A 24,996-nucleotide genomic window follows, 5' to 3' on the forward strand; every position below is an offset into this window, starting at 1 on the left:
CCTCCGTCCGCAGCCACGCCGCGGAAGCAGCGGCGGGAGCGCACCACCTTCACCCGGGCGCAGCTGGATGTGCTGGAGGCTCTTTTCGCCAAGACCCGCTACCCCGACATCTTCATGCGGGAGGAGGTGGCCCTGAAAATCAACCTGCCCGAGTCCCGAGTGCAGGTAGGACGCGGAGAGCCCTGCCTGCCCTGCCCCTCCATACCCAACGAACCCGGGACTGGCCTGTGCCCGGCAGGGAGGGACTCGAGGGGACGAGTTCAGGGGATGGATCCAGTCCTGAAGGCAAATCAAGCCCTGGTGGGGTGAAGGAGGCTCAGAGTTGCGTGCGGGTTCTTTGAGGGGATGTGGTGGCATTTTGCACCCCCAGGGCTGGAGTGTGCCCCCCTTTCTCCCTCTGCACCGAGGGGGTGTTGTGCAGATCCTGGATCCGGCAGCTCTTAGACCTTCCATGCCCATCCCCAGCACCCCCAAATCCCAGCCTGTCCTGCGGACATCTGGGGGCCCTGCAGAAGTCACGAAGGATTTACCCCTTCCCCAGGGATCAGCACATCCCCTGAGCTGGGCCAGACTGGGACCCCAGCTCACAGACTGGGGGATTCCTGCCCCTCTGAAGGGACTTTGAGAGAGGGGCTGCCTTGGTGGAGGGAATCCCTCTCCTGGGGCTGGGCTGTGCCTGCTCTGCAGGAGGATCCCATCCAGGCAGCATTTTGGAGGTGCTGCTGGCAGGGTAGGAGGTTCCTGCCTCCTCCTCTGGAACCTAGAACACCCCAGCAGCAGGGCAGGACATCTCCAAAGCCATCCCTCCCACTTGCCTTCTGACGAGGCTTCCCGAGGCTGTGTGTGGTGCTGTGTTCCCGTGGAGTGTGGTGGCTGGGATGGGGACACCCCCGTGCCAAACCCCATCCTCATCCCCAAAAAACCTCCCCAGAGCCAGCCAGCCCCCTTGGGCCCTGCTAAGGGAAGGGGAGATGGGCTGAGAGGCCAATTCTGACTGAGTGGGTGAGAGCAGAGAGCCCGTTTGGAGCGTAAATGAGACATCTTTACCGCCCTCCCCATCCCGAACCTCTGCTTCCCTAATTGTTCCCTCCTTTTCTGATGTTCTATTGTTTCTAATTAAGGGCTCGACTTCAATAGGCCTTACACAGTGATTCCTGGGGGTCCCCGGCTGGCAAACAGCAAAGAGGGAATGCTTCCCCTTCTCCCCCAAAAGTGACCTTATTAAGGAGTTAGATTTGTGATTTCCACTTGTTATTACTGCTAATGATCTCAGGGAGGGGGAGCCCCGGAGCTTTTCTGTGCAGCAGCCTGCAACCCTCTGCTCTTGGAGGGGGACAGTTTTGGGTCTCCCTGCCACCCATCTCTTCCCCACCTCGGGTTTGCCCATCCCTAACCCCTGGCTTTTTCTCTCTCCCTCCCTCGTGTCTCTGCCTCAAGGTGTGGTTTAAAAACCGCCGGGCCAAGTGCCGGCAGCAGCAGCAGCAGCAGCAGAACGGGGGCCAGAACAAGGTGCGGCCGGCGAAGAAGAAGAATTCTCCAGCCCGGGAAGTGAGCTCGGAGAGCGGGACCAGCGGGCAGTTCACTCCCCCCTCCAGCACCTCCGTCCCCACCATTTCCAGCAGCAGCGCCCCCGTGTCCATCTGGAGCCCGGCGTCCATCTCCCCGCTCTCAGACCCCCTGTCCACCTCTTCCTCCTGCATGCAGAGATCCTATCCCATGACCTACACCCAGGCATCGGGCTACAGCCAAGGATACGCTGGATCGACCTCCTATTTCGGAGGGATGGACTGTGGATCTTACTTGACCCCTATGCACCACCAGCTGCCCGGGCCGGGGGCCACCCTGAGTCCCATGGGTGCCAACGCGGTCACCAGCCACCTCAACCAGTCTCCAGCCTCCCTCTCCACCCAGGGCTATGGAGCCTCCAGTTTGGGCTTTAACTCCACCACCGATTGCTTGGATTATAAAGACCAAACGGCCTCCTGGAAGTTAAACTTCAATGCTGACTGCTTGGATTATAAGGACCAGACGTCGTCATGGAAGTTCCAGGTTTTGTGAAGAACCTTTGTGGTACCCCAGAGAAACCGCGACGAGAACGAACAGGCTGGGCTGAGTGCTCCAGTTTTAGTCAGGTCTTGGTTAAATTAAAGAGAAAAATAACTCCACGGACAAACAAATGAACAAAAAAAAAAAAAACTGACGGCAACAAGAGGGGGACAGTGTTGGTGTGATCCCGTTCAGACTCATCTCCTGCTCAGACGCTCTGGAAAAGGAATAATAAAGAGGAAAAACAGAGGAGGAAGGCCTTAAATGGACAGATCATCTAGTGAGCAGAAACCAGACAGACCCATCTGTGTTCTTTCTAGTTTTAGCCAATTGTTGGGTTTCTTTGTTTGGAAGAGGTGGGAGATCTTCCCACCTGCGGGCCAGTTTTAAAAAAAAAAAAAAAAAAAAAAAGAGTCTAGGTTTTTATTTCTTTTTTTGTGTGTGCGTGGAAAGATGATCCTTTACCCAGAGGTTTCCAATGTGTTAGCCAACCCTCAGTTAAAATATTCAGAATGGACAACATCTCTCTTTTTCTCCCTCTTTTTGTCCCTCCCTCTTTCTTTCTCTCTCTCGAGCTCATCCAACTGTTTCATGCCCAACTTGCTGAAGTTGGCACCCGGAGAACTTGGTTCAGGGCTGTGTGGGTTGTGTGACTGATTGTCCTAGCTGCACTACTTTATTTAAAGATTAAGAAAAAAAAAAAGATAATGTTCATAAGGAGTCAATATGTAGTTTTTAAGAGACAATCAGTGTGTGTCTTATATAAATGGTACATCTGTGGTTTTTAATCTGTGCTAGACTTCAAAACTGTGATCTCCTGTATTGTATGCAACTATGAACTCTGCACCAGCGGGAGTTCTGCTGTGATTTAAATAGGTTATAATTATAAGTGAAATTCAGAGCAACTGAGTTACCTATTATCATCTTTAAAAAAAATAATTAAAAATATATATTTAAAAATAATAAAAAAGAAAAAAAAGAAAAAAACGCAAAAAACACGATCGCCTTTCACCCGAGGTGAACTGCACTGAAACTTTTTACAACAAACTGTCTCTGAATGAAAGAGGAAAGACCGAAAATACCCCACCTGAGGACATTTAACTCCTCTGGAGCTCACTTACTGCTGGCCACGCCGGCAGTAACCGGCAAATCCGACAGGACTTTGGGCAGTTGCTCTGACCTGGATGAATTCAAACCAAGAAATTCATTGTCGTTTATGCTTGCAGATGTTAACTGAAAAAAAAAAGAAAAAAAAAAGATATATATGCATAAACCTTTTTTTTTTTTTTCCTGGATTTGGCAGATATGTATAATTATATTAAAATGGTTCTAGCACACTTGATGGTTGTCTTCCATTTTAATCACAGCCGGCGAGTGACGGAGAAGGGGCACGGGAGGCCAGGAGGGTCTGGCTGCTTCTGCAGGCTTGAGACAAAAGGGGTTCTGCTGGCAGCTCCCCGAGGTGAAGGAAGCAAAAAAAATCAAGGAGGGAAATTATTTTATTTTTGAAATCTTTAATCAAAAAACTTTCATTACAAGCAGAGCTTGGCTGACGTGACCTTTCCTGCCCCGGCTTCGCCAAATCTCTTGGTGGGGAGGGAGGGATGTGGTTGCTCTGTGGCTTCCCAGGGGATGGAGTCCCCAGGTGTGTGTTTGGGGAGAACTTTCCAGGCAGGAGAAGGGAGAACCTGGATCAGGCAGGATGCTCTGAGCAGAGGTGCTGGGGAAGGAGAGGGACAAGTGTTTGAGCTGCAATGTCACACGTTTTAGCCCCAGGATGCAGGATCAGGCCTTTCCCACGCATCCCTCTTCTTGGTGGCTCTTTCTCTGTCCCTCTCCCTCTTTCTCCCTCTCTCCTTCCCATTTGCAGCTCTGGGGCTGCTGGAACCCTGCACTCGGGCTGGATTTAGCACATCAAAATAAATAATGGATCTCTGGGAAAGGAGAGACCTGGAAAAACCCCTGGCACCATCCAGCACCATGTCACCCGCTGTCCCCCAGGTTTGTCACCAGCACCCTGTGAGCCACCCATGGCCACCAGCACCTCACCTGGGTGCCCAGGACAGCGGAGCACGAGCGATGACGACGCAGCCACGGTGCCTCTCCAGCCATCCCCGAGCTCTGCATCCCCATCCCAAACCACCCCTTCCACAGGCACCAGCAAGCTGCTCCTTCCTGCAGTGCCATGAGCGTCCCCAGGGCAGCGAGCAGCCTCTGAAATAAATAAACCACTCTGGGGAAAGGAGAGCTTTTGTGCTGCCTCACGTTAGTGTGTGTCGGTCGGTGATTTTCTCATTTATTTTTGTGGAACGGGAGGATCCGTGCAGGGGAGGTTTGGGAAGCTCCAGCCGTGTCCCTGCCGCTGGCATCTCCCAAGCAGCAGCGTGGAAAGTTTCATTTCTCCACTGATTTGCTTCAAATCAACAAAGTTCACTTCTCCCCCCGACCAAAAAATCTATTCGAGCAAAATACGCTCAGGAAAACCAAGTCCTTCCTGAACTGGGGCACAGCATCCCACCTGCCTGGAAAAGCTCTTTGTTTCCTGAGCTTTTGATTATTAATTTTTTTTAAAGCCTCTTTAAAACCTCTTTTTGCATTTAGCTTTCCCCATCTTATCTTTTACTTTTCTTTCCTGAGTATTTCCCTGTCTGTCAGGGATGAGCTCCTCCAGCTAGTGCTTGTTTTTATCAGAAAAAGCTAATTCATGGCAGGAGTTTCTCTGATTTTTCCCTGGCTTTTTGTACTTTCCACGTTTTCTCTCCCTGTTTGTTTCTGAGTTTAATTTAAATGGGCACATGCGTGGGCAAAGGGCAAAATCCCAAGGCGAGCTGGCAAACACAAAATATTCTGTAAAGAGTGTTTTAACTCCTTTTTAATTTTTAATGTTTTACATCTCCTGGTAGAATTCATTTCCTCTGAACTCAGGCTGCAGTAGGCAATCCTGGATCCAATAAAATCTGAGGAGAAGCTGGGGAGACCGTGTCAGTTTAGTGTTGGAAAGCTGGATTTAGGGGCAAAGAGCTGATTAGGAGGGTGTTTGATTTGAGGTGTCCTGCCCAGTCCCCCAAAATACACACACAGGCAAATCCTCTGCCTGCTCTGCAATGTGACATTTCCCACCAGGGAGGGAAAAAACAATCCCTAAAACTGGAAAAGCAGAAAAACAGGAGGGAAATCCTGAGTGTAACCATAATGGAACTGCCTGGAATTCTGGTTCCAGCACCTCTGCCTGCTCCCTGCCCCTCCTTGTCCCAGCCCCTCCTGCTCCTGCTCCATCTCCTTGTTTGATTCCCTCTCCATTTGCCTGCCCAATATTCCTGTCCCCTCCCTGTCTGTTCCTCACCAGCACCATTCGCATTTCCCAGTGCTCCCCAGCATCCAGAGCATCCCTGCTGCCACCCCAACCTGATCCAGCCCAGGGAGCCCCGAAATGGGGACAACTTTCGGGGGGCTGCATTGGCAGGAGGACCCCGGGATGGGGAGCACTGCCAGTTTCCAAGGAGACAGGGAAGATTTGCTGACAAAAGGTGGATTTAGGGACAGGCAGTGGAGCAACAGCACCTGGTGCTGGGTGGGGTGGCACAGGAGCACCCCAAACTCCCCCTCACATCCCTGGCACTGCCTTTTGCCTGGGATTTTGGGGGTAAGGATGATGGGTTAGGGATGGGTTTGGGTTTGGGAAGGTCAGAAAGGGAGGATTGGGATGAGGGGCTGTGCTGAGGTGAAGGGATGGGATTCACAAGGGTCAGGGTGTGGTGTGAGGGCTGGGCTGGGTGTGGGGAGGTGTCAGGGGTGGGAAGGAAGGAAATGGAAGGGAAGGAAAAGAAGGGAAGTAAGGAAGTAGGGAGGGAGAGAAGGAGGGGAGGAAAAGAAGGATGGAAAGAGGGAAAGGAGGAGGGAGGAAGGGGAGAAAATGATAGAGGAAGGGAAGGGAAGGGAAGGGAAGGGAAGGGAAGGGAAGGGAAGGGAAGGGAAGGGAAAAGAGAGAAGACAAAGACAGAAGGGAAGGAGAAATGCCATTTCCAGCTGCCTGGTCTCTCCCTGCTGCTGCACTGCTGGGGCAGAGCAGAGGGAGTGATGGCAGGGGTGGGGGGAGAAGAGGTGGTGAAGAGACAGATAAATATATAAATCCCACACAAACTGTTAAAAGGGAAGGGAAGGGAAGGGAAGGGAAGGGAAGGGAAGGGAAGGGAAGGGAAGGGAAGGGAAGGGAAGGGAAAAGAGAGAAGACAAAGACAGAAGGGAAGGAGAAATGCCATTTCCAGCTGCCTGGTCTCTCCCTGCTGCTGCACTGCTGGGGCAGAGCAGAGGGAGTGATGGCAGGGGTGGGGGGAGAAGAGGTGGTGAAGAGACAGATAAATATATAAATCCCACACAAACTGTTAAAATCTGCTCTGAGAGTCAGTTTTGACTTTTAGGCTCATGAACCATTAATAAAAATCTCCTTATACTCAGATGGCTCTCAAACGCTGTGATAGCGGATTACAAACTCCTAATGGAGATATTGTATGATCAAATATTCTCTAAGCACCAAGGTCTAACGTCCTGGGGGTGGCCAGGCCACCTGATTATCAGCTTATCAGCAAATACCTCTTAGTGAGGGACATGTTGAAAAGAAAGTGCCTTCCTCGAGGTGCTCCCTTCCCCACTCTTCCTTCAGACAGGTTTGGGAATGGCATCCCGTGGCCTGGGGACCATAGGATGCCCTGTGGCAATGGCAATTGCCATTGTGGCAATGATGTCCCACTCTGTCCTGGTTTCGGGGTTTTCCTGTGGGAGATGCAGAGCTGGAGGTACCAGAGGGGTTTCAGGCTCCCAGTGCACAGAGCAAACACTTTTCTTGGTCTCAACACTGGTGACACTCAGCCCTTGCCAGGACCAAACCACTGAATGTGATGTATAATTACCTGGTAATTAAATTTGGAGAGCTGAGGCGGAATCATTAAACAGAGAGAGAGAGAGGAGAGGAGGTTTCTCCATGAGACCAGAAACCAAAGCTCCCCACAGAGCCAATTCCTGGGAAAACTGGACTGTAGATCTGCTGTTTTCTGTTTCCAAGGAGGAGCTGGTTCTCTCTGTGCTTGTCCTCACATGCTCACAGGACCCTGGTGTTTATTCCTCGGTGGATGCTGGCACTGAGACCTGCTGATGACAATGCATCATGTAACCAGTCTGGGAGCCCTGTGCACGGGGAGGGTCTGGGATCAGGCTGGACAGGGAGGAGAGGCATGAGGGTCTCGGGGCCTCTCACGGGTCAGAGTGACTTTGAGAAATGTTAAAAAGTCTCTTTTCCCAGCCCGGTGCTTGAAGAAGGAGTCAGAGCTCTTCAGTTTTCGGTCTCAAGGTTGTTTATTGTTCTTTATCTATAAAACATTTTTTCTTGTCTAGCTGAGGTCCGCTTAGCAAGACAGTCTAGGGCACTCTGCTAGCTTTTGGGGCAGTGTTATGTCTTTATACTAAAAATTACGTATACAATGTATACGTAATAACAATTACTTTCCAATACTTATCACTTATGTTAGACAGTGAGCTTCTACTCCAAACCAATCCAAAAGTGCCACCATCACAGCAGAAGATGGAGGTTAAGAAGAAGAAGGAGAAAGGCTGGACACGCCTAGATCTCTTTATCTTGCTTCTTGAACTTCTATTCTAAAAACCCCAAAATCTGCTTTTTCACCCCGTGATAAATTCACTATCATTCTGCTTGATTTGTCGTGGCTTGCAGATCTTCATCTAAGGTTGGTAACTTGCTCCACAGGTCATAATCAAACCCACAGGGGCATCTTGGGCTCTGTGCCAGGGTCTCTGAGCCCCCTGGCAGGGGTCTTGGCTGCTCAGGACAGCCAGAGGGATGTCTTGGGTTCTGACATGAGGGAGCAAGCAGGGCAGCTTTAAAAATAGATTTTAAAAGTCCCTTCTGGGCTGTAACCTTCCCACAGGGACCATCACCACTGACACCAGTTCCAGCCTGCTGGGGCATGAATGAGCTTCCACTTGGCTGAAGGAAAGTCTTCAAGACCTTCAAGACTTCAAGACCTGGAGCGTTTTTGGCTTTCCTAAAGGAGGTTGTGCGGCTGGGATGTCAGTGCCAAGCAGAAGAACTTTCCTGCTGGGCTGTTATGATTCACTTGTGAGTTTTTGGTGAGGCTTGGCACACTCCTTGAGTTCCCAAGCACCACCCTTGGGATGCAGGGAAGGTACCCACGCTGGGCTGCATTTCTCAACCTTCTCCTGCCAGAGGGGAGAGCAAAGCTGGCTCCTCACTCCCTTCGCAAGAGACAAATCACTTTTGCTTTCAGGCAGATTCAAGCAGAGGTGAAGCTGATTTATCTCCTGGTGTTGCTGTGAAAAGCAAAGTGTCCCTCGGTCCCTTCAAGCTGGTCACTCCATGCCACAGCTGTGGAAGGACAGGTGACTGTGCCCTCTGTCTCATGGAGTTTTGGAGACTCCACAGGCCGCTCTGGCTGCTCTGTAGGATGTGGGGCAGCAGGTTTTATCCCTTGGGATAACCAGGCTCCTCTCCATTAGGAAAATATGCAGAGCCACCCTGCAGAGAGTGGCTGGGGAGTTACTGCAGGGTGATTCAGCTGAGGATGTTTGCCCAGGGGCTGAAGGGCTGAAAACAAGGAATGTGGTGAGTTGTGAGGGTGTTCATGGTGTTGTGAGGGTGTTTGTTGGGTTATGAGGGTGTTCATTGGCTGTGAGGATGTTTGCTGGGTTGTAAGGGTGTTCATGGTGTTGTGAGGGTGTTTGTTGGGTTATGAGGGTGTTCATTGGCTGTGAGGATGTTTGCTGGGTTGTAAGGGTGTTCATGGTGTTGTGAGGGTGTTTGTTGGGTTATGAGGGTGTTCATTGGCTGTGAGGATGTTTGCTGGGTTGTAAGGGTGTTCATGGTGTTGTGAGGGTGTTTGTTGGGTTATGAGGGTGTTCATTGGCTGTGAGGATGTTTGCTGGGTTGTAAGGGTGTTCATGGTGTTGTGAGGGTGTTTGTTGGGTTATGAGGGTGTTCATTGGCTGTGAGGATGTTTGCTGGGTTGTAAGGGTGTTCATGGTGTTGTGAGGGTTTTTGTTGGGTCGTGAGGAGGTTCCTTCATTGTTGTGCAGAGAGGCAGGAGCCCTGAGCCCCCTGACAGCTGTGAGGTTGCAGGATCTGGGGTGATGGAATGCTGAGAAGGGTGATGGAGTCTGCTGGGAACCCACACAGCATCAGCCCGGGATCAGTGGGGAACAAGGGCTGGGTTGCTGTCCCTGAAACTCTGGAATCCACCCCAAATCATGTGGGAGAGGAGACCTCTACTGAAATGGTGCTGCCCAGTCTCAGGACCTGGCTTTGGAACTGAAAAGGGAGGATTAGGAAAGGTTCAGGAAGAGCCAGGAAAGCAACTCCAGGAGGCACAAACCTGCTTGGGGGGTGTTCTGTCCATAAATGAGTTATCCAAGGGAAGGTTGAAATGGTGTGAGTATGTTTAGTGAGGGCAGGATATTACCTGGAAGACAAATGCATATCCTTGCCCATTTCATAGGAGTCAAATTAAAATAAGATTAATCCAAACTGGCCATCTGAGAAAAATAAAAATTAGAAGCTGTAACAAATTCCCTTAGGGCAGGGAAGCTCTGCATTTTTAAGTGTAACAAACACCCATGTGCCTTTCTAAAAGCCATGCAGGAGGTACTTGCCCTTGTCCATAATTACTCAAAATACAAGATGTCACACCATTTATGGTAACCATCCAGGTTACTCTGCTGTTGCAGGGCTTTTCAGAGGATGGAGTGCTCACCAGATGGTTCCTGGGGAAAATTTGCATCTGGATCATGTCTGGCCATGGAAAATCAAACAGAGCTGGCGTAGGAGAGGGCTGAGAGCTGGGCACCAGGGATCAGGGCACCAGGGCTGCAGGTGGCCTGTGCTGCTGGGATCTGTGCTTTGGGAGGACCTCCAGGCCAATGCCTCATCCAGGACAAACGTTGGTGTCCAACCTTTCCCATCTGCAGTGGAGCAGGGACACTCTCCCACCCCAATGCTGGGATCCCTCAGGTAACCCAGCATGGGGAAACATCTTGCCAGGGTTTCCTGGAGCAGTGTGGCTCAGCTCTGTGCTGCACCTCTGCTCGTTTTGGTTTCCTTTGGCCGCTCTCCCCCTCTCTGCCCCTCCTTCCCTGTCTCCCTCTACCCCCCTGCCAGAGGGACTGAGGACACAGTGCCAACCTCTCCAGGTGTGCAAACTCTCTGCCTCCTTTGGCAGGTCCTGCCAGGGGCAGCCCACGCTGCTGAAGGCTGCCAAAGCTCCTTCCTGGCTCACGGTCTCCCATACCAATGGCAGAGAGGTGACTGCAAAAAGGGTCACGGCAGGGACAGCTGAGTCCCTTTCCCTCTGTTTTGGGGCTTGCCTCCAGCATGTTCCAGGGATGAATGGGTCATCCAAGTCTGCTGCAAGACTGTGATGTGGAAAGGGATGGTGGTGGATTGATTAAAAATGAGTAACAGTGCTGGGGCTATTTGGAATTGGTTGGGAACGACTGTGCAGATGCAGAGGTCACCCTATGGCATTACACTGGTCCCTATAAATCTGACACCAGAATTAGAACCTTGTATGTAACCACATTAAAATAGCCCCTAGATGGCTAATATGCCAGGGAAAATCCCAATCTCTGACATTTCCTTGTTTATTTTGAAGGCATTGCTGGCCAGTGAGGGCCTGTTGAGGCTCCAGTCACCGCCTACCACTGGCTCAGGCTGCAAGAATCAAACCCAGAACAGCACTGAGCAGCACCCTGGGATTCCAAGGGATGTCCAGGTCCCTCTCTGCCAGGGTGGCTCTGCAGCACCCACTCCTCACAGCCCTGTCCTCTGCTCTGCACACGATTCAGGAGGGTCCTCATGGCTCAGGAGGTGCCTCTGTGGCTTTTCTGCTTCTGCCTGCAGAGCCATAATTGCCTCAACCTTTGCACAGACACTGCAGCAAACAGTTGTTATTACTTGGCCACAGCCTTTAATATTTGCTGCAAGAAGGTGTCTGGTCCTTTGTCAGGTTTTCTGGGAGGCTGAGATTTCCTAAACCCAGGAGCAGAGGGTGTCCTTGGCCTTGCTGGGATGGGCACAAGCAGGGAGGTTGGTGGCCCTGTGCCAGACAGAGCCCCTCGAGGGGGGCAAATCACAGAATCCTGGAATGGTTTGGGCTGGAAGGGACCTTAAAGCTCATCCAGCCCCCCTGCCATGGGCAGGGGACCAGCTGTGTCTGGCACTTGGGCACAGGGGATTGGAGGTGTTGCAAGGAGATGGGCTGAGCTGCATGGGGAGAGGGGGTGTGAGACAGAAATCAGCTGTGTGACACCCCCGGGCAGCACCGAGGGTCTCCTGATAACCACGGAACCCTGGGATGCTCCTGGGCTCATCCTGGGGATGTGGCCCTGTCCCCACCAGAATTAACAGCCAGGCTCTTCAATATTACACGGAGTCAAATTACTCACAGGCGTGATGTGCTCAGCTTTTATTTGCCTTCAGATCACGGAAATCCACAACGGGGTTAATTCTGGATCCAGCCATACCAGCCTGTTCTGGGAGCTTTAAAATTAAAGCAGTCACAAGGCTGCCCTGTGCTTTCCTTACGCAAGAAACCAAACACACGAGAACAAAAGGACGAATGGAAAACTCAGCGTTCCGGCTGGAATTCCGACTTTTTTACTTTTTTTTTTTTTTTTTTTTGGTTTGCACCCTGAGTCAACTTTCCTGTGTCAGGAGGGAGGGGATGGGGGGGGGGGTGTCCTGATTAGATCTAATTTCCTACCTGTTTACCGTAGGCATTTGCATAATGATCACCCTGCAAAGAGTGGTTAGCATATGCTAACACCGATTCTTGCACCCATTAAAACGCAAACCCCAGGCAGGCTGCTGCTGCTGTTTACAGCACATCTCCTCCTGATTGCATCCCAGGGGATGTGGCCGGTGGCGCCCCCACTACCTGAGGTGGCTGGAAGCCTCTTCCACATGTCATCAGGACAGGATGCAGAGAGATAAACACGAACTGGTTTATTTTCACCCATAAAGAAAAATCAGAGGGCTGAAAAATGATGTAAAGGTCTTTCAGGAGTTGAGTTTGATGATCCTTGTGGGTCCCTCCCAGCTCAGGATATTCTGTGGTTCTGTGATCCATTTTCCATGTTAGTTCAGTGTTGGAGGAAAGTGATTTTCCAATATTTCCACCCCTTGCTTGGCAAGAGCAGCTGATAGATTCTGAGCCAAGGACAGAGCTTCAGTTATTTGAAGCCAGCAGGATTCATCTTTCACCAGAACTTTCACCAGAACAAATCTTGGTGCAGAGTGTGTTGATTTACAGATCCTCACCCTGACCTGGTGGGGTGTTGAGTTTATTTGTAAACCATTTGCTTTCGGTGAGGACAGGCACAAGTGTGCCATTGTTTTGGAAGAGTTTCTTGCCAGCTGAGAGAGAAAAAAAAAAAAAAAAAAAAAAAAAAAAAAGAAGATAAAGGAGAGGGATGCAAGGCAGACAGGACTGTGCCATTGCCAAAGGGTGGCAGGGGATTGCAAGCTTTGAGGAGCCAAGCAGGGAGGTGTCAGCAAACAAACCCAAGCTGGTTCACCTTTCAGCAGAGCTGTTCATTGCTCTGCTTTGACAAAGAGGGTCCTGAAGTCCTTCCCACCTCCCTTTTTCAGTGTCTCCTGGACGTGTTTTCACAGGTTGGCAGCAACCTGCAGCAGCCACAGAGCCTCCTCACGCTCAAATTGTGTTTCTCCCACATGCACATCTTTCTAATGGAAGAATTTTAGCAGCCTGAGTGACTCTGACAGAATCAAGACCAAACGTATGTGTAGCTGGGCCAGCAGATCTCTGAGGGACAGAAATACCCAGGGAATGGGCAACCACCTCTCCCCTGGGATGGAGCAGCCACATTGCAGTGGCTCTCTGCTCTGGGCAGGTTTGTTCTTGAAATATTCACATTGGCTGCCTCTTGTCAGGCAGTATTCTGCATGAAGTGTACAGTCAAAGAATGAAAAAGTTAAAACAATTCAAGCCTGAAGGGACCTTTCTGGGTCTCCAGTCCTAGATCCTGTGCAAAGTAGAGCAAACTTCAAGGTTAAATCACATTGCTTTGGTCAATTTTTGACTATCAAGGTTAAATCACATTGCTTTGGTCAAATTTTGACTGTCTCCGAGGATGGAGATTCCTCTCAGGTTCTCTGCCCCCTGTGTGGGGACTTTGCTCACACAGAGGAGAGTTTTTACCTCTCTGATGTCTTGTGATGGAGAGGGAGCCTGAGGGATCTCTGTGTCCCCCTGCACAAGCCCACAGCTGCAGCTGAGTGAGGGATCATTTGCCCCAGCTCCCTCAAGCACTGCTCTCTCCTGCTTTGTGCCAACCACAGAAATACTCCTTGGAATCACAGAACCCTGGGATGGTTTGTGTTGGAAGGGGCCTGGAAGATCATGTGGTTCCAACCTCCAAAAATGTGGAACCACACAATATTTAAAGCCCCTTCCTACTCCAGCACTGATCCCTGGCTGGATGTGGGATTTAAGGGCTCATGGCAGAGCCAGGTGTGTGCACAGGTAGGACCAGGTGGTGTTTGCTCTGTTCTGGATTGTGCAGCCCCTTTGGGCAATCCCACAGTGTGTCCCCTGGCAGGGACATCACCTCCAGCCAGCTGCTCTGGCAGTTGCTGCTGGGTAGGGTCCTCTTGGACCCACACCAAACTTCCTGATGGAGCTTCATGGTGTCTGGGAATTCTCTGGGTCATCTGCAAGGCTGTTCCAGAGATTCCCATCACACTGCACTGGACCAGGGACAGCAGAGATGATCTTGGGGTGTCGTATCTTGGAGTGGCATCATCTTTGTGTCCTCATTCCCATTTCCCAGCAGTGGTGACATCGAAGTGTTAGAGTGACCCTGGGAGAGAATTTTTGCTTTCTGCTCTCTGTGTCATACCCAGGCCCCTGGTGCTGCCCTTCCTAGCTGGAGGCATTGCTGTGGGATTCCTTCTGCCCCTCCACACCCTGTCCCAGCCCTCCCCTGTCCCTGTGGAGCCTGCAAGGCAGAGTTCCCACCTCGGTGATGCAAACACCCCGTGCCTCCCCTCCCCTTGATTTCATGTAACAAACAGAATCTCATTCTGCTGGGGGTCCCACAGCCCCTCAAACACCTTCATCCCTGGCAGGATTCCTGGAGATGCTGTTTCACTCACACCTCTTCTCTTTTCCCTGTGAGCCTGTTAAGATTTCTGTTTTCTCACATTCACCCCCGTGGTCAGCTGCCTGTGCAGATGTTTCCATCTTGTTTGTCCACAAAGCCAGCATTTCTGCTTTGCTTTCTTCTCTAGCTGCTGGATGTTTTCCCGTCTGTCATTATCATGGAATCATAATGTGGTTTGGGTTGGAAGGGACATTAAAAACCATTTTTAAGGTTCCAATCCCCTGCCATGGGTTTGTCCCCTCCAGGGCCACCTTCCACCATCCCAGGTTGCTCCAAGCCCTGTCCAGCCTGGCCTTGGACACTTCCAGGGATCCAGGGGCAGCCACAGCTGCTCTGGGCACCTGTGCCAGGTTCTCCCCCCCCTCCCAGCCAGGAGTTCCCAATCTCCCATCCATCCCTGCCCTCTGGCACTGGGAGCCATTCCCTGTGTCCTGTCCCTCCATCCCTTGTCCCCAGTCTCTCTCCAGCTCTCCTGGAGCCCCTTCAGGCCCTGCCAGGGGCTCTGAGCTCTCCCTGGAGCCTTCTCCTCTCCAGGTGAGCACCCCCAGCTCTCCCAGCCTGGCTCCAGCCCTTGGAGCATCTCCATGGCCTCCTCTGGACTCTCTCCAGCATCTCCAGACCCCTCTCATGCTGGGATCTCCAGAGCTGGATGCAGAAGTGACAGAGCAGCTCTGTGCTCCTGGTGGAGATGGACACCTCAGCATTCCTGATTTATCACCAAGGCATGGACAGTCTGTAGGCAGGACTGGGTGCCTGTGGGCTCTGTTTGGGATCAGCCAGGTATCTCAGGCACATGTCAAGTCTCCAAAGGTGAGCTACTGCTGATACCTCAAAAATTTGCATTTTCCCCAGCAGTCAGAGCCGGAGGTCCAAATCCTACACCTGGAAAAAAGAGGCAGCCCTTGGAAGCTGCTGTTTTCTGCCATCACTCCATAGCTGCAGGGACTGGTGCAAGAGCCCAGCTCTCATGTTGGAACTGCATGTTGTGTTCTCATTATGCAACCACTGTATTTTAATAGAAATCTCTTTTTTAGGCAGTCTCAAAAACAGTTGGATTTTTTTTTTCCTCCTCCTTCTGTCAAATGACCAACTTAATAATTCACTAGTTGTGCTGGGATTAGGCACTTTGGGCCACACTCTGGATTTCTTATCTTTAATGTAGTTCTTGACGACAACTTCTGCACTTAATCCCCTGACAAAACTCCCTTTGATTCCCGCGACAGTCGCTCACAGAGATCAAACGCGGGACTCTGCTCTGTCAGGTAGAGCCAGGCGAATATTTTGTGACAAATAATTTACCCACAGCCTTTCTCCTCATTTTGCCTCCACAAATTGTCCATCTGGCTGAGGCCCTGGGCTGCTGATGGATTTGTTTCTGGCTGCACGAGCGCGAGTTCAATGAGTTGCTCATGAGCCTGAGGATGTTTGAAGAGCTTCGGTGTTTGTGGGGTTTGACCTCGCTCAGGATCAGCTTTGGGCTGAGCCCAGCTCACCCCACAAGTGACATCAGCACTCGTGAGTCATCCCCTCGTGTTTCTGTTCCAGGCTGGAGGAGCAGTGACTCTCTGAGCCCAGACATGCAGTGCAAATAATCTCTCACATCACCTCAAAATTTCCTGTTCTGTGGGTGTGCTGTAATGTATGCGCCTGATAGAGGTTTTATCACTTTCCCTTCCAAGAATAGTCTCCAAAAGCCAAGGAGAGGCGAGACAGGGATGTGCAGAGATAAAGGGACCTGGTTTCCATGTGGGATCATGTCTGGCAGGCACAAGGGGCACTCATTGCCCAGGGCTGTCTGCACCCCCACATTGCAGAGATTGAACACACACTCCCCATTTTTACCCTTGCATTGCTGTGGCACTTCTACCAGTTTAACCATTTAACTGAGCATTAATAGTATCTCTGTGTGTGTTATATTAATGCAATCTGGCTGCTTAAGGTAGAGACAAAATTAGAAGTTGGTATTAATTAGGAATTATTTCTGATGTGGAATGATTCGAGCAATATTATGTCTGTATTTTCACAGGCAGGGATGCTTTGTCTTGCAATTCATGTCAACTTCAGCTCTTTTTTTTCCTTTTTAAAAATAAATTAAATGCCCAAAAGTCTCAAAAGGCACCAAGGTGGGAACTTTAAGGTCTCCATTTATTTTCCAAACAGCCCTGGTAATGCCTGCAGGGAGCAGAGAGCAGTGCTGTCTTACCAGGGCCCACAGAGACGCTTCATTAACCCAATTAAGCAGGTGGATGGAGAGGGTCTCTCTGATAATTTACACCTTACTAATGAAGTGTGTGACTCTTAATCTCCTCCAAACAAGATACACTCATGAAACACTGGTGCAAGGAAAGGGGAAATTAATTAGGTGAAAAAACTGTGAGATTATAGCAGAGGGATTCCAACGAGGCAACAGTAACATGGCTGGTGATTCATTTGTGCCTGTCTTAAATTAATGTCTGAGCTGTCAAGTAAATAAGACCCAGCATTATTTTGGCTTAAAAGACATTCTCACCAGGCCTAGCACGAGGCACCTTATTTTACTGCATGACACACCATTTTCCATGCCCCAGCTGCCTGAATGACCCCGAGGTGAAACAATCCCACTCTGAGCAGAGTTTGGCCTTTCCCTAAGATGTCTGGTGGAGGGTTAGAAGGAGCTACTTATTTTATGCACAGTTTTCAATGTAGTGACAGGTTTGTGTCACAGAAATGTCTGCCTGGCTGCCAGGCCCACATTTGGGTCAGGGAGCTGTGGCTGTGCCATCCCTGGAAGTGTTCAAGGCCAGGTTGGATGGGACTTGGAGCAGCCTGGTCTTTAAGGTGTTTCTCAATCCAAACCATTCCGTGATTCTATGAAATCGTGGTGGTCAGCAGAGACCTTCAACAGCCTGAGGGCTGGATGCCCAAAACAACAAGACTTCTTCTGGCCTTCAGTGGCACTGGAAGTCCCCTACAAAATTCCCTGTCCTGCTTAGGGGCTGGTGAGTGATCTCTCCAAAATTGGGGGTGAGCCTGACCCAGAGGATTGTCTGTTTTGTACCCTTTAGAAGAACCTGCTCATCTTGCTGTCATGTACAACCCCTCTGCCTCCAGGGAGTGGGGCCTTCAAAGTGTTTAGGGTGAGAATGCCACCAAAATGCATGTCATCCCTTAAATTGAACTGCTGGCCACTGAAAGATTCCAAGAGTAGCAGATCTGAGCAGATTTAGCACTGGAAATTGTATTCTGTCCTAAAAGGAACTCAATGAATCCAAGGATTTCAAAGCTTTTGGCAAACACAAATTAAATCAGCAATTAATTAAGCACTCCTCGTAAAATATGATCACTCGCTAATGCCAACTGCGGACATTCACAAACCAGCTCCCCAAAATTATGAGATTGGCTTAAAAAATCACGAGATTAAAACCCCAAATTGTTGCATTTTCTTTATCCACCATCTGGCTTCTCAGCCTCTAGGGTAAACATGCCTCGTGCTTTCAACTGCAAGGGTGAGCCACTTACTTAAAACCATGAAAACTGAGATCCTGGTGCTTCATAAGGACTCCAACAGCTCAGGCTTTTGGAAAAAAATGCCAAAAATCCTAAGACTGATTATAAAATCAGAAGAATTTGCAGTACTGATCACTTGTAGCTGAAATGTATTTGGCTCAGCAGCTATTTCCAAATGCAGGAATCTAGTGCAAGAGCTGCTGGAGAAGGAATAACAAAGGCTCTCTATCCTGATCAAAACTGCAGGAGAATTTAGGTGGATGAGATACAATGGCAGAGGCAGGATGTCGTGCAGTCCTTGCTGGAATTTAGCCAAGACATGGCAGATAAACACATCAGTTCTCCTGAAAACTCTTCTGGGATTGTTAATTATTACAAATAATTGTTCCTGTTTCTCTGGGAGGCGGCTGCAGGCAGAGGCACTGACGGCACCAGGCGCTGACTGTGGGGTGACAGCTTCATATCGAGCCACAGATGTGGATGCCACCCCCAGAAACCCCACTCCTCCAGTTCCACAGCCCTGACAGACACTTTGTGTCAGGAAAATCCTGTCTCAGGCTGATCCGACTTAGCTTGTGAGACAGGGCCATTTTGGTGGCAGGGCTGGCGGCCACAGCATTACTGTCTGGGGAAGAATTTGCGCTGCAGTGGGAATGGCAAATTATCTGGAGGGAAAAGTAGCTGCAGCAGGGCCATGGCTGGCCAGAACCAGGAAAACAGATTTCAAACTAATGTAAACAGCTTGGGTTTATCACCGGGTTTGCAGGTTCAAAAATAAATATCATCGTTTTCGTGGTCCGAAAGTTGGTTATTTTCTACTGACACTTCGAAAATGTAGTTTTCCAGTGACCTTGAAAACCACTTTAAATGTATTTTGCAGTAATTTAAAAACCTGAGGTTAATAAAAGAGATTCAGAGAAAGAAAGGAAGCCTCAATTCTTTAAGCAGGCCTATTTGTCAAGGAAGGGAAGATGAACTTGCAGCCACCTGAGCATCCAAGCACATGTATTTTAGAGAAAACCACTTCTAATGTCTTCGCCACAGCAGGATCCTCTGGGCATCAAGAAGCTGTTTTCTCCAAGGAGAAACATTATAGCAGTGCTTAGGATAGGCTCTGATCTTTGCACCTAAACCTATTTAAAGTGACATTAAGGGTTTTGTGCTGCTGTGAAATTACCTTGGGCCAGGGAGAGCCCTCGCTGGTCGCGCGCTCCGCTGTGGGAATCGAGGCACAAACAGGTTGAGCTACAGACAAATTCATGCAGTGAGCACCAGCCAGGGCTATTTGAGCAAAAAAGATACAGCCTCTGACTCAGAAGCTCAGTGCTGCAAGGAATGGAGGTGATAAGGGGGAGGGCTGACCTCGTTTTTATGGTTTTTCTCTAAGCACCTCTATTAGATGGACTTCAGGCCAAGCTGGGATGGTCACTTGTGTTCCCCTGTCCCTGAGGATTCCACCCCAGCCCCAGCCCAGAAAACCAGCACCAGGAGGAGCTCCCAAACACACTGGGCTGTGGGCAGGAGAAGCAGTTGAGATGCAGAGAATATTGGTTAACCTGTGAGCCGTGGATCTCAGAATGCTTCGCTCTACTTAGACCCATTCCCTGCTTTCCAATGTTTGTGTATTGGATGAAGATAAATAGGTGTCTGTGGCTCAGTAATTAATGTTAGCACCCATCACTGGTGTGTTTCTCACCTTGGCAGCTCCCATGCCCTCACAACAGGACCAAGCACCTCACCAAGCTGCTTTCTTTCTCCAAAAGATGCACCAGCAGGTCACACATAGGTTAAATATGGCAGCTCTCAGGAGCTGTTTTATCCTGAGTGCAAACCTGGTTATAAAGCTTATCAAGAAGAGAGGCTTGGTATCACAGTCTAGTACTCATAATTAATCCTGGAGACAGCACGGATTTAGATTCATTGGGGCTGACTTCAAATTAAAAAGTCACTATTAGCATGTGAAACAGACACCATATGTTATGTATTAACACTGCAGAGGTTACAGAATGTTGTGGATTTTTTTGTTTCAAGTGAGATAGGTATAGATATGTCCTTTTCAATGCTTTCCTTTACATAAAGTAGTCTCCATTAGGGGTGGTGGAAGATGACTTTAGAGAATTGCTCTGCCAGGATCTATTTGTATGCAGACACCCATATAGATGATATAGATGTGGTCCTTGTTTACAGAGCCATTTGGATTTGTACCAATAAAATTGTACTGGGTCTATGTGTATTTTATATGATATTATTACAGCTAAAATACAATACTGATCAATACCCACACCAATCAAATAGAAAAGGCATGCACACATCAAAATATGTGATATATTTACACATACAAATAACCCAAAACTCAGAGGGAAATGCTGTCTAAGGATATATTTGGCAGCATCCTGTAAAACCTCATTGTATGGGGAGTTAATACAACGTTCTCAGTGTCTCCAGTCATCTGAAATTTCAGTTTAAAGTTTTTGCACAATCACAGCCAACATAAAATGCAGCAGGAAATCGCCATTAGTCAAATGTGGTCGTCTAATCCCACTGCAAAATGGAGCTTTTTCATTTTTATCCTGCCACGGGTTAGTTTGTGATTTCATATGTCAGATACATCAATTCTGCCAAGGAGAGGAGATGGGGAAGAACAAATTAAAAATATAGCCTCCTTTGCTTCAGGGGAAGTAGGGAGAGCAGGTCTTTGTAGGGAACAGTAATAATGATCTCATTTGAGAGACTTTCTGGGTTTGATTCTTTGCTGCCCTTCCTCACAGTTAATTACACCCTGGCAAATTGAGGGCCTAAGCAGCAAATCCAGATGAGCACATATTCCCTCTTTTCTGCTGGAATTGCACATAAAGACCATGTCCTTGGACATGCCCATGCCAGGGATGAGAGCCCTGACTGGTCACTGATGGGAAAACCTGCATTTTTATCTCTCCCTCTTTCTTTCCCCCATCTCCTTTTGCTCCTCACTCTCTCCCACTTTCCAATTCTCTCCCTTCGTTCATGCAACCACTGGGATAAATACAGCAACAGCTCCTCTCTTCCCAGAGCCTCATGCTTGGGAGGATATTTGTGTGTGCCACACTCTGCTTGACGATTTGTCTTAAGATAATTATTTCTAATGGCTGTTGTTGTTTTTCCTGCAGAAACTGTAATGTAGCCCCTTTTGTCTCATTGGCTGGAGCCTGTTGTTTCTGTAAGAAAAACAATAGGCCCTCAGATTAGGACTGCATATTATGGCTCTACTAGCACAGCAGGCTTTTGGTATTGGTACCAATCCTATCAATTCCTGGCATCCTTCCCCCTTTACTCCTGGTAATTAATCTTTTCATGAATGCTGTCACATTTAGAGCCATTTCATTAAGTTTCTGCTTCCTACATTTTTATGTAACTCCCTGCATCCCTCATCTGCTCCCTCAGCTGGGGAGAGGCAGTGCTGGGTGCTGGGGTGGCTCTTCCCTCTTCCCTCCTTGTGGAACAGGCAGTCCCATCCATCAAGTCAGATGACAGACAGGCAGACTCATGCTTCAGACAGCCTGAAAGGGGCAAAATTGAGCCATCAAAAATTAGGAAAAGCCCTTAAGAATGAAGGCTGTGGAATGTGATGCCTGTTTCCCAGATGTATGTGCACAGCAAAGGCTGGGTAGGAAAGGGCTCACACACCCTGTGCAAGTACAAAACGTTTTTCATGTGAAACACTGCAGGTTTCTCAAAGCAGGGTCAGGATTTTGGGGCAATCACTTCCTCCTGCTCGATGCTCCTCCTTCCTCCTCCTCATGCAGGAAACACAGCAGCTTCAAACCATTTCTATAAAGCAGGAGGTTTCCTGGGTAAGGGAAGGAAAAAAGAGGTTTAAAGCCCTTTTTGCTGCTGTCCCTGCAGACTGTCACTGCTGGTTGTGGAAGGGAGGTGGCTTGGGTGGTCACACACAGCCTGTGGCTGCAGTGCACATCTTCTTAGGGCACAGCAGCAGTGTGAGAGACAAAAGCTTGTATTCCCAGCCCTGCCTCAAGTGACCTTGTGCAACCTCTTAATTACTGCAATTACTTGCCTCCTGAGATGACATTATTAGGCCGTGCTCAGTAATAAGGGCTGTGAAGTTCACAGAATTATTTGTGCCAGTTGGTGGAAGAGCAGGGAGTAAAACACCCTCGTGTTTTACTCATCCTGTGGCTCCCAAACCAGCCCAGGGTCAAAAGGGGTTGATTGCCGGCTCTTCCCTGAGATTTGGAGTCGGTGGTGTCTCAGTGTCAGGTTTGGAGCTGGGATTTTTTCATTGTGAGGGTCACCAAAGGGCTGCAGTGTGGCTGCACCTAAACCTGTTTTACCAGGGACAGAAAACATCAACTGTCCCCCTCCAGTGCTGCCCATCTGCCAAATTCCACATTTATCCCCCAAATTGAACTCCTAAATGGTAAAATACCAATTACAAAATACGAAAGGGTTAAACCTGAATGCTGCTGGAGCCAATTTTTAGCATTAGCAACACTAATTCAAAACTCCAAAAGACTGGAGCATTCTGCTGTCCTTGGGAAAAAAAAAAAAAGAAAAAAAAGAAAACACATCTAAAAACCCTAAAACAAACAACTAAAAGCAGACAGAGCTGCAGAATTCACCCTAAGGCTGGGAATAAACATCGAGGATCTCAAGTGAAGTGTTTAGTTATTGAGAAGCAACAGCAGCTGAAAACAGGAGACTGAATGGAAAAAAAAAAACCTAAACAGCCTTAAGTGTGATCACTGGTACCTCCAGTGACAGCTGCAGCTGCTTTTGCTTTAGGCTGAGGCTGCTGGGATGGAGCAACAGCTCTCCCACCTCGCTGTTGGTTTGCATCAGGTGTGACACCGTGGCTGTCACCCCACACCTGCTGCTGCCCTGGTCAGTGGTGACCTGGAGGCCTCGTGTGTGGCTGGAATGACCCATGAGGATGCCAACCCTCCTCAGCTCCAGCTGCAATCCAGGCCCTGATTCCTCACTCCAGGCTCTCTGCCTGGCTGCTCCCATGCCAGGGGACACAGGGAGCCCCCAGGGCAGGAGCCCTGCTCAGGTCCCTCATCCAGCCCTGAATTAGTGGAGCTGAATGGCCTGTTTGGGGAAAGGATGGGGCCAAGGAGCTGCTGGAGGAGAAGGGGCAGGAATGTCAGTGTGCCCTCTGCAGCAGGCTTGGATACAGAGGGGCCATGGAGAAACTCACCTCTGTGATTTTTGGGTGGAAGGAGGTGCCGTGCCAAGCCAGGCAAACAGGAGGGGGAAAGCTGAGACACTCGCTGGGGGCTGCAGGGAGTGAGTTCCAGTACCCTTTATCCCTTGTGAATAATTCAGCTGCTCTCTCTGTGCATCTTCTTCTCCACTGGAATCAGAGGAAGCAGCCCTGCCCTCCCTCCAACATCTGCCTGGCAATTGCATTACCCTACATCCTTGGGGGTTTTTTCTGTTTGGGTGCTTTTTTCCCTTCTTTTTTTTTTTTTTTTTTTTTTTTCATTGACACCTCTGTAATAGAGGAGGTAAAATATTTTTCATTATCCTCTCCCCAGAACGTGGAAATCTTCAAAGAAGAGGTAGGAGGGAGGTTAGCTCCTCCAGCCTCATTTCCCTACTGCTGCCATTCCTTGGCTGTTCATCACAAAATGAGCCCACACGCCCATTGCATCGTGGCACTGAGCCCGTCGTGTGTTTTGCCTTTTCTTCTTTATTTTTTTTTCACCTAAAATTATTTCACGTTGCAAACCTGGCCATTATTTCATGCTGTTTAAACTATATTTGTAGTCTTTGATCATACATAAGTAGACTGAAGTAAACTGCTGATAGTGAAGATATTGTTCTCTGTGTTTCTCCCCTTGCTTTGTTCATTTCATTATGCCCGTGAGCTCGCGCAAAATGTCCATTGTGGTGCTGCACCTTTGTTATTAATTCTTGTGGTGCCCCACATATTTTTATGAAATGTGGTTCATTCACAAATGGAATGATTAGGGAGTCCATGCCATTTTGCATGGGTGTATTTCACACAATTGTTTGCACCCCAGACACATATTTATGCCCACAAACAGAGGGGCCAAACCATCATGTCCTATTCATGTCCTGGAAATACTTCATTATCCAGCTGCCAGGGATCATTGTCAAACTAAAATCTTGTTGACTTTTGGGCATATATTGCAGCCTTGAGACCTGGCACAACAGCACAGAGACACAACACCAGCCAGAAATATCCCACCCAGGATTTCAAGGCAATACAACAGCCCAGGACATCCCACTTGCCACCTGTGTGTCTCCTTATCCTTGGAACCATTATTTACATTATTTTTCTATCACAGCTGATAAACCAAGGAGGCAGAGGAGTTAAATGGATAACTGCATCACACAGCAAGGAGTTGGGAACTGATTTGTGGTGTTGAACTCCAGCCTGGCTCCTGCTTCCTTGCCTTTTAAGCCCCATGGAAGAGGACATGGCCATGCTGGAGGGTCAGGCTTCTTTTCAAAGAGGACAGGTACCTAATCCCCCTGACTGGCCTGGTTTAGTGTGAGACAGATGTCCCATTCCCAGGTTGCTCTGTAAATCACAGCGAGTCACTCCATCAAGTAATTAAAAAGCTGCCCATGTGCAGGACATGGATAAGCTTCTCTCCAGCCCTGACTCTGCTCCATGCCCGTGTATCTGTGGTGTGCAAAGCACAAAGGTGTGATTTGTCTATGATTTATCCAATTTATCTTCAGCCTGCTCGGATTTTTTCCTTAGAATTTGTTATTCTAGTTACTAGGAAAGAGAGAGGTAAAAAAACTCCATTTTTTTCCTCCTGAAAAACAGCAATCCTGCCCCGCCAGCTCAAGTGCAGTTGTGCAGGAAAGGTGAAATAGGAGGGCAGGTGTGAGGTGAGATGAGAAGAAGCTGCTGAACTATATCCATAGAGCCACAGAACCTTAGAATATCCTGATCAGGAAGGACCATCAAGTTCAACTCCTGGCCCTGCACAGGGCAACCTCCTTGATCAGGGTGGCTGGAGGAGGCCCCAGAGTCATGTCTGAGCAGGGGACAAGGTGGTCCCTTCCAACCTATTGTCACAGACATATTTCATGAAAAATCCTTTTGTTAGGATCTTTTCTCCTGAGAAGCTTCAGCTTCCCCATGTTTTGCTGCTTCGGAATGGGATTTGGAGAATTGTTTACCCAGCATGTGAAATTGTTTTTACTTGATGACCAATGACAGCCACCTGTGTCAAGGCTGTGAGCAGTCACAAGATTTTATTATCATTCCATTCCTTT

The 24,996-nt window shown here is 49.1% G+C and overlaps 1 protein-coding gene across 1 annotated transcript; it reads left to right on the forward strand.

The window, feature by feature from the left end:
- OTX2 (orthodenticle homeobox 2) lies at positions 1–3,383 on the forward strand (the record flags this gene model as incomplete). The annotated part of the gene is made up of 2 exons (XM_031066204.1): positions 1–165; positions 1,438–3,383. Coding segments are annotated over 2 exons (786 nt in total), but the record flags the coding sequence as incomplete, so codon positions are not given.
- Between the last annotated feature and the right edge of the window lie 21,613 nt (positions 3,384–24,996).

The sequence above is a fragment of the Geospiza fortis genome, unplaced genomic scaffold, assembly GCF_000277835.1.
Source record: "Geospiza fortis unplaced genomic scaffold, GeoFor_1.0 scaffold23, whole genome shotgun sequence".
NCBI classification, from domain to species: domain Eukaryota; kingdom Metazoa; phylum Chordata; class Aves; order Passeriformes; family Thraupidae; genus Geospiza; species Geospiza fortis.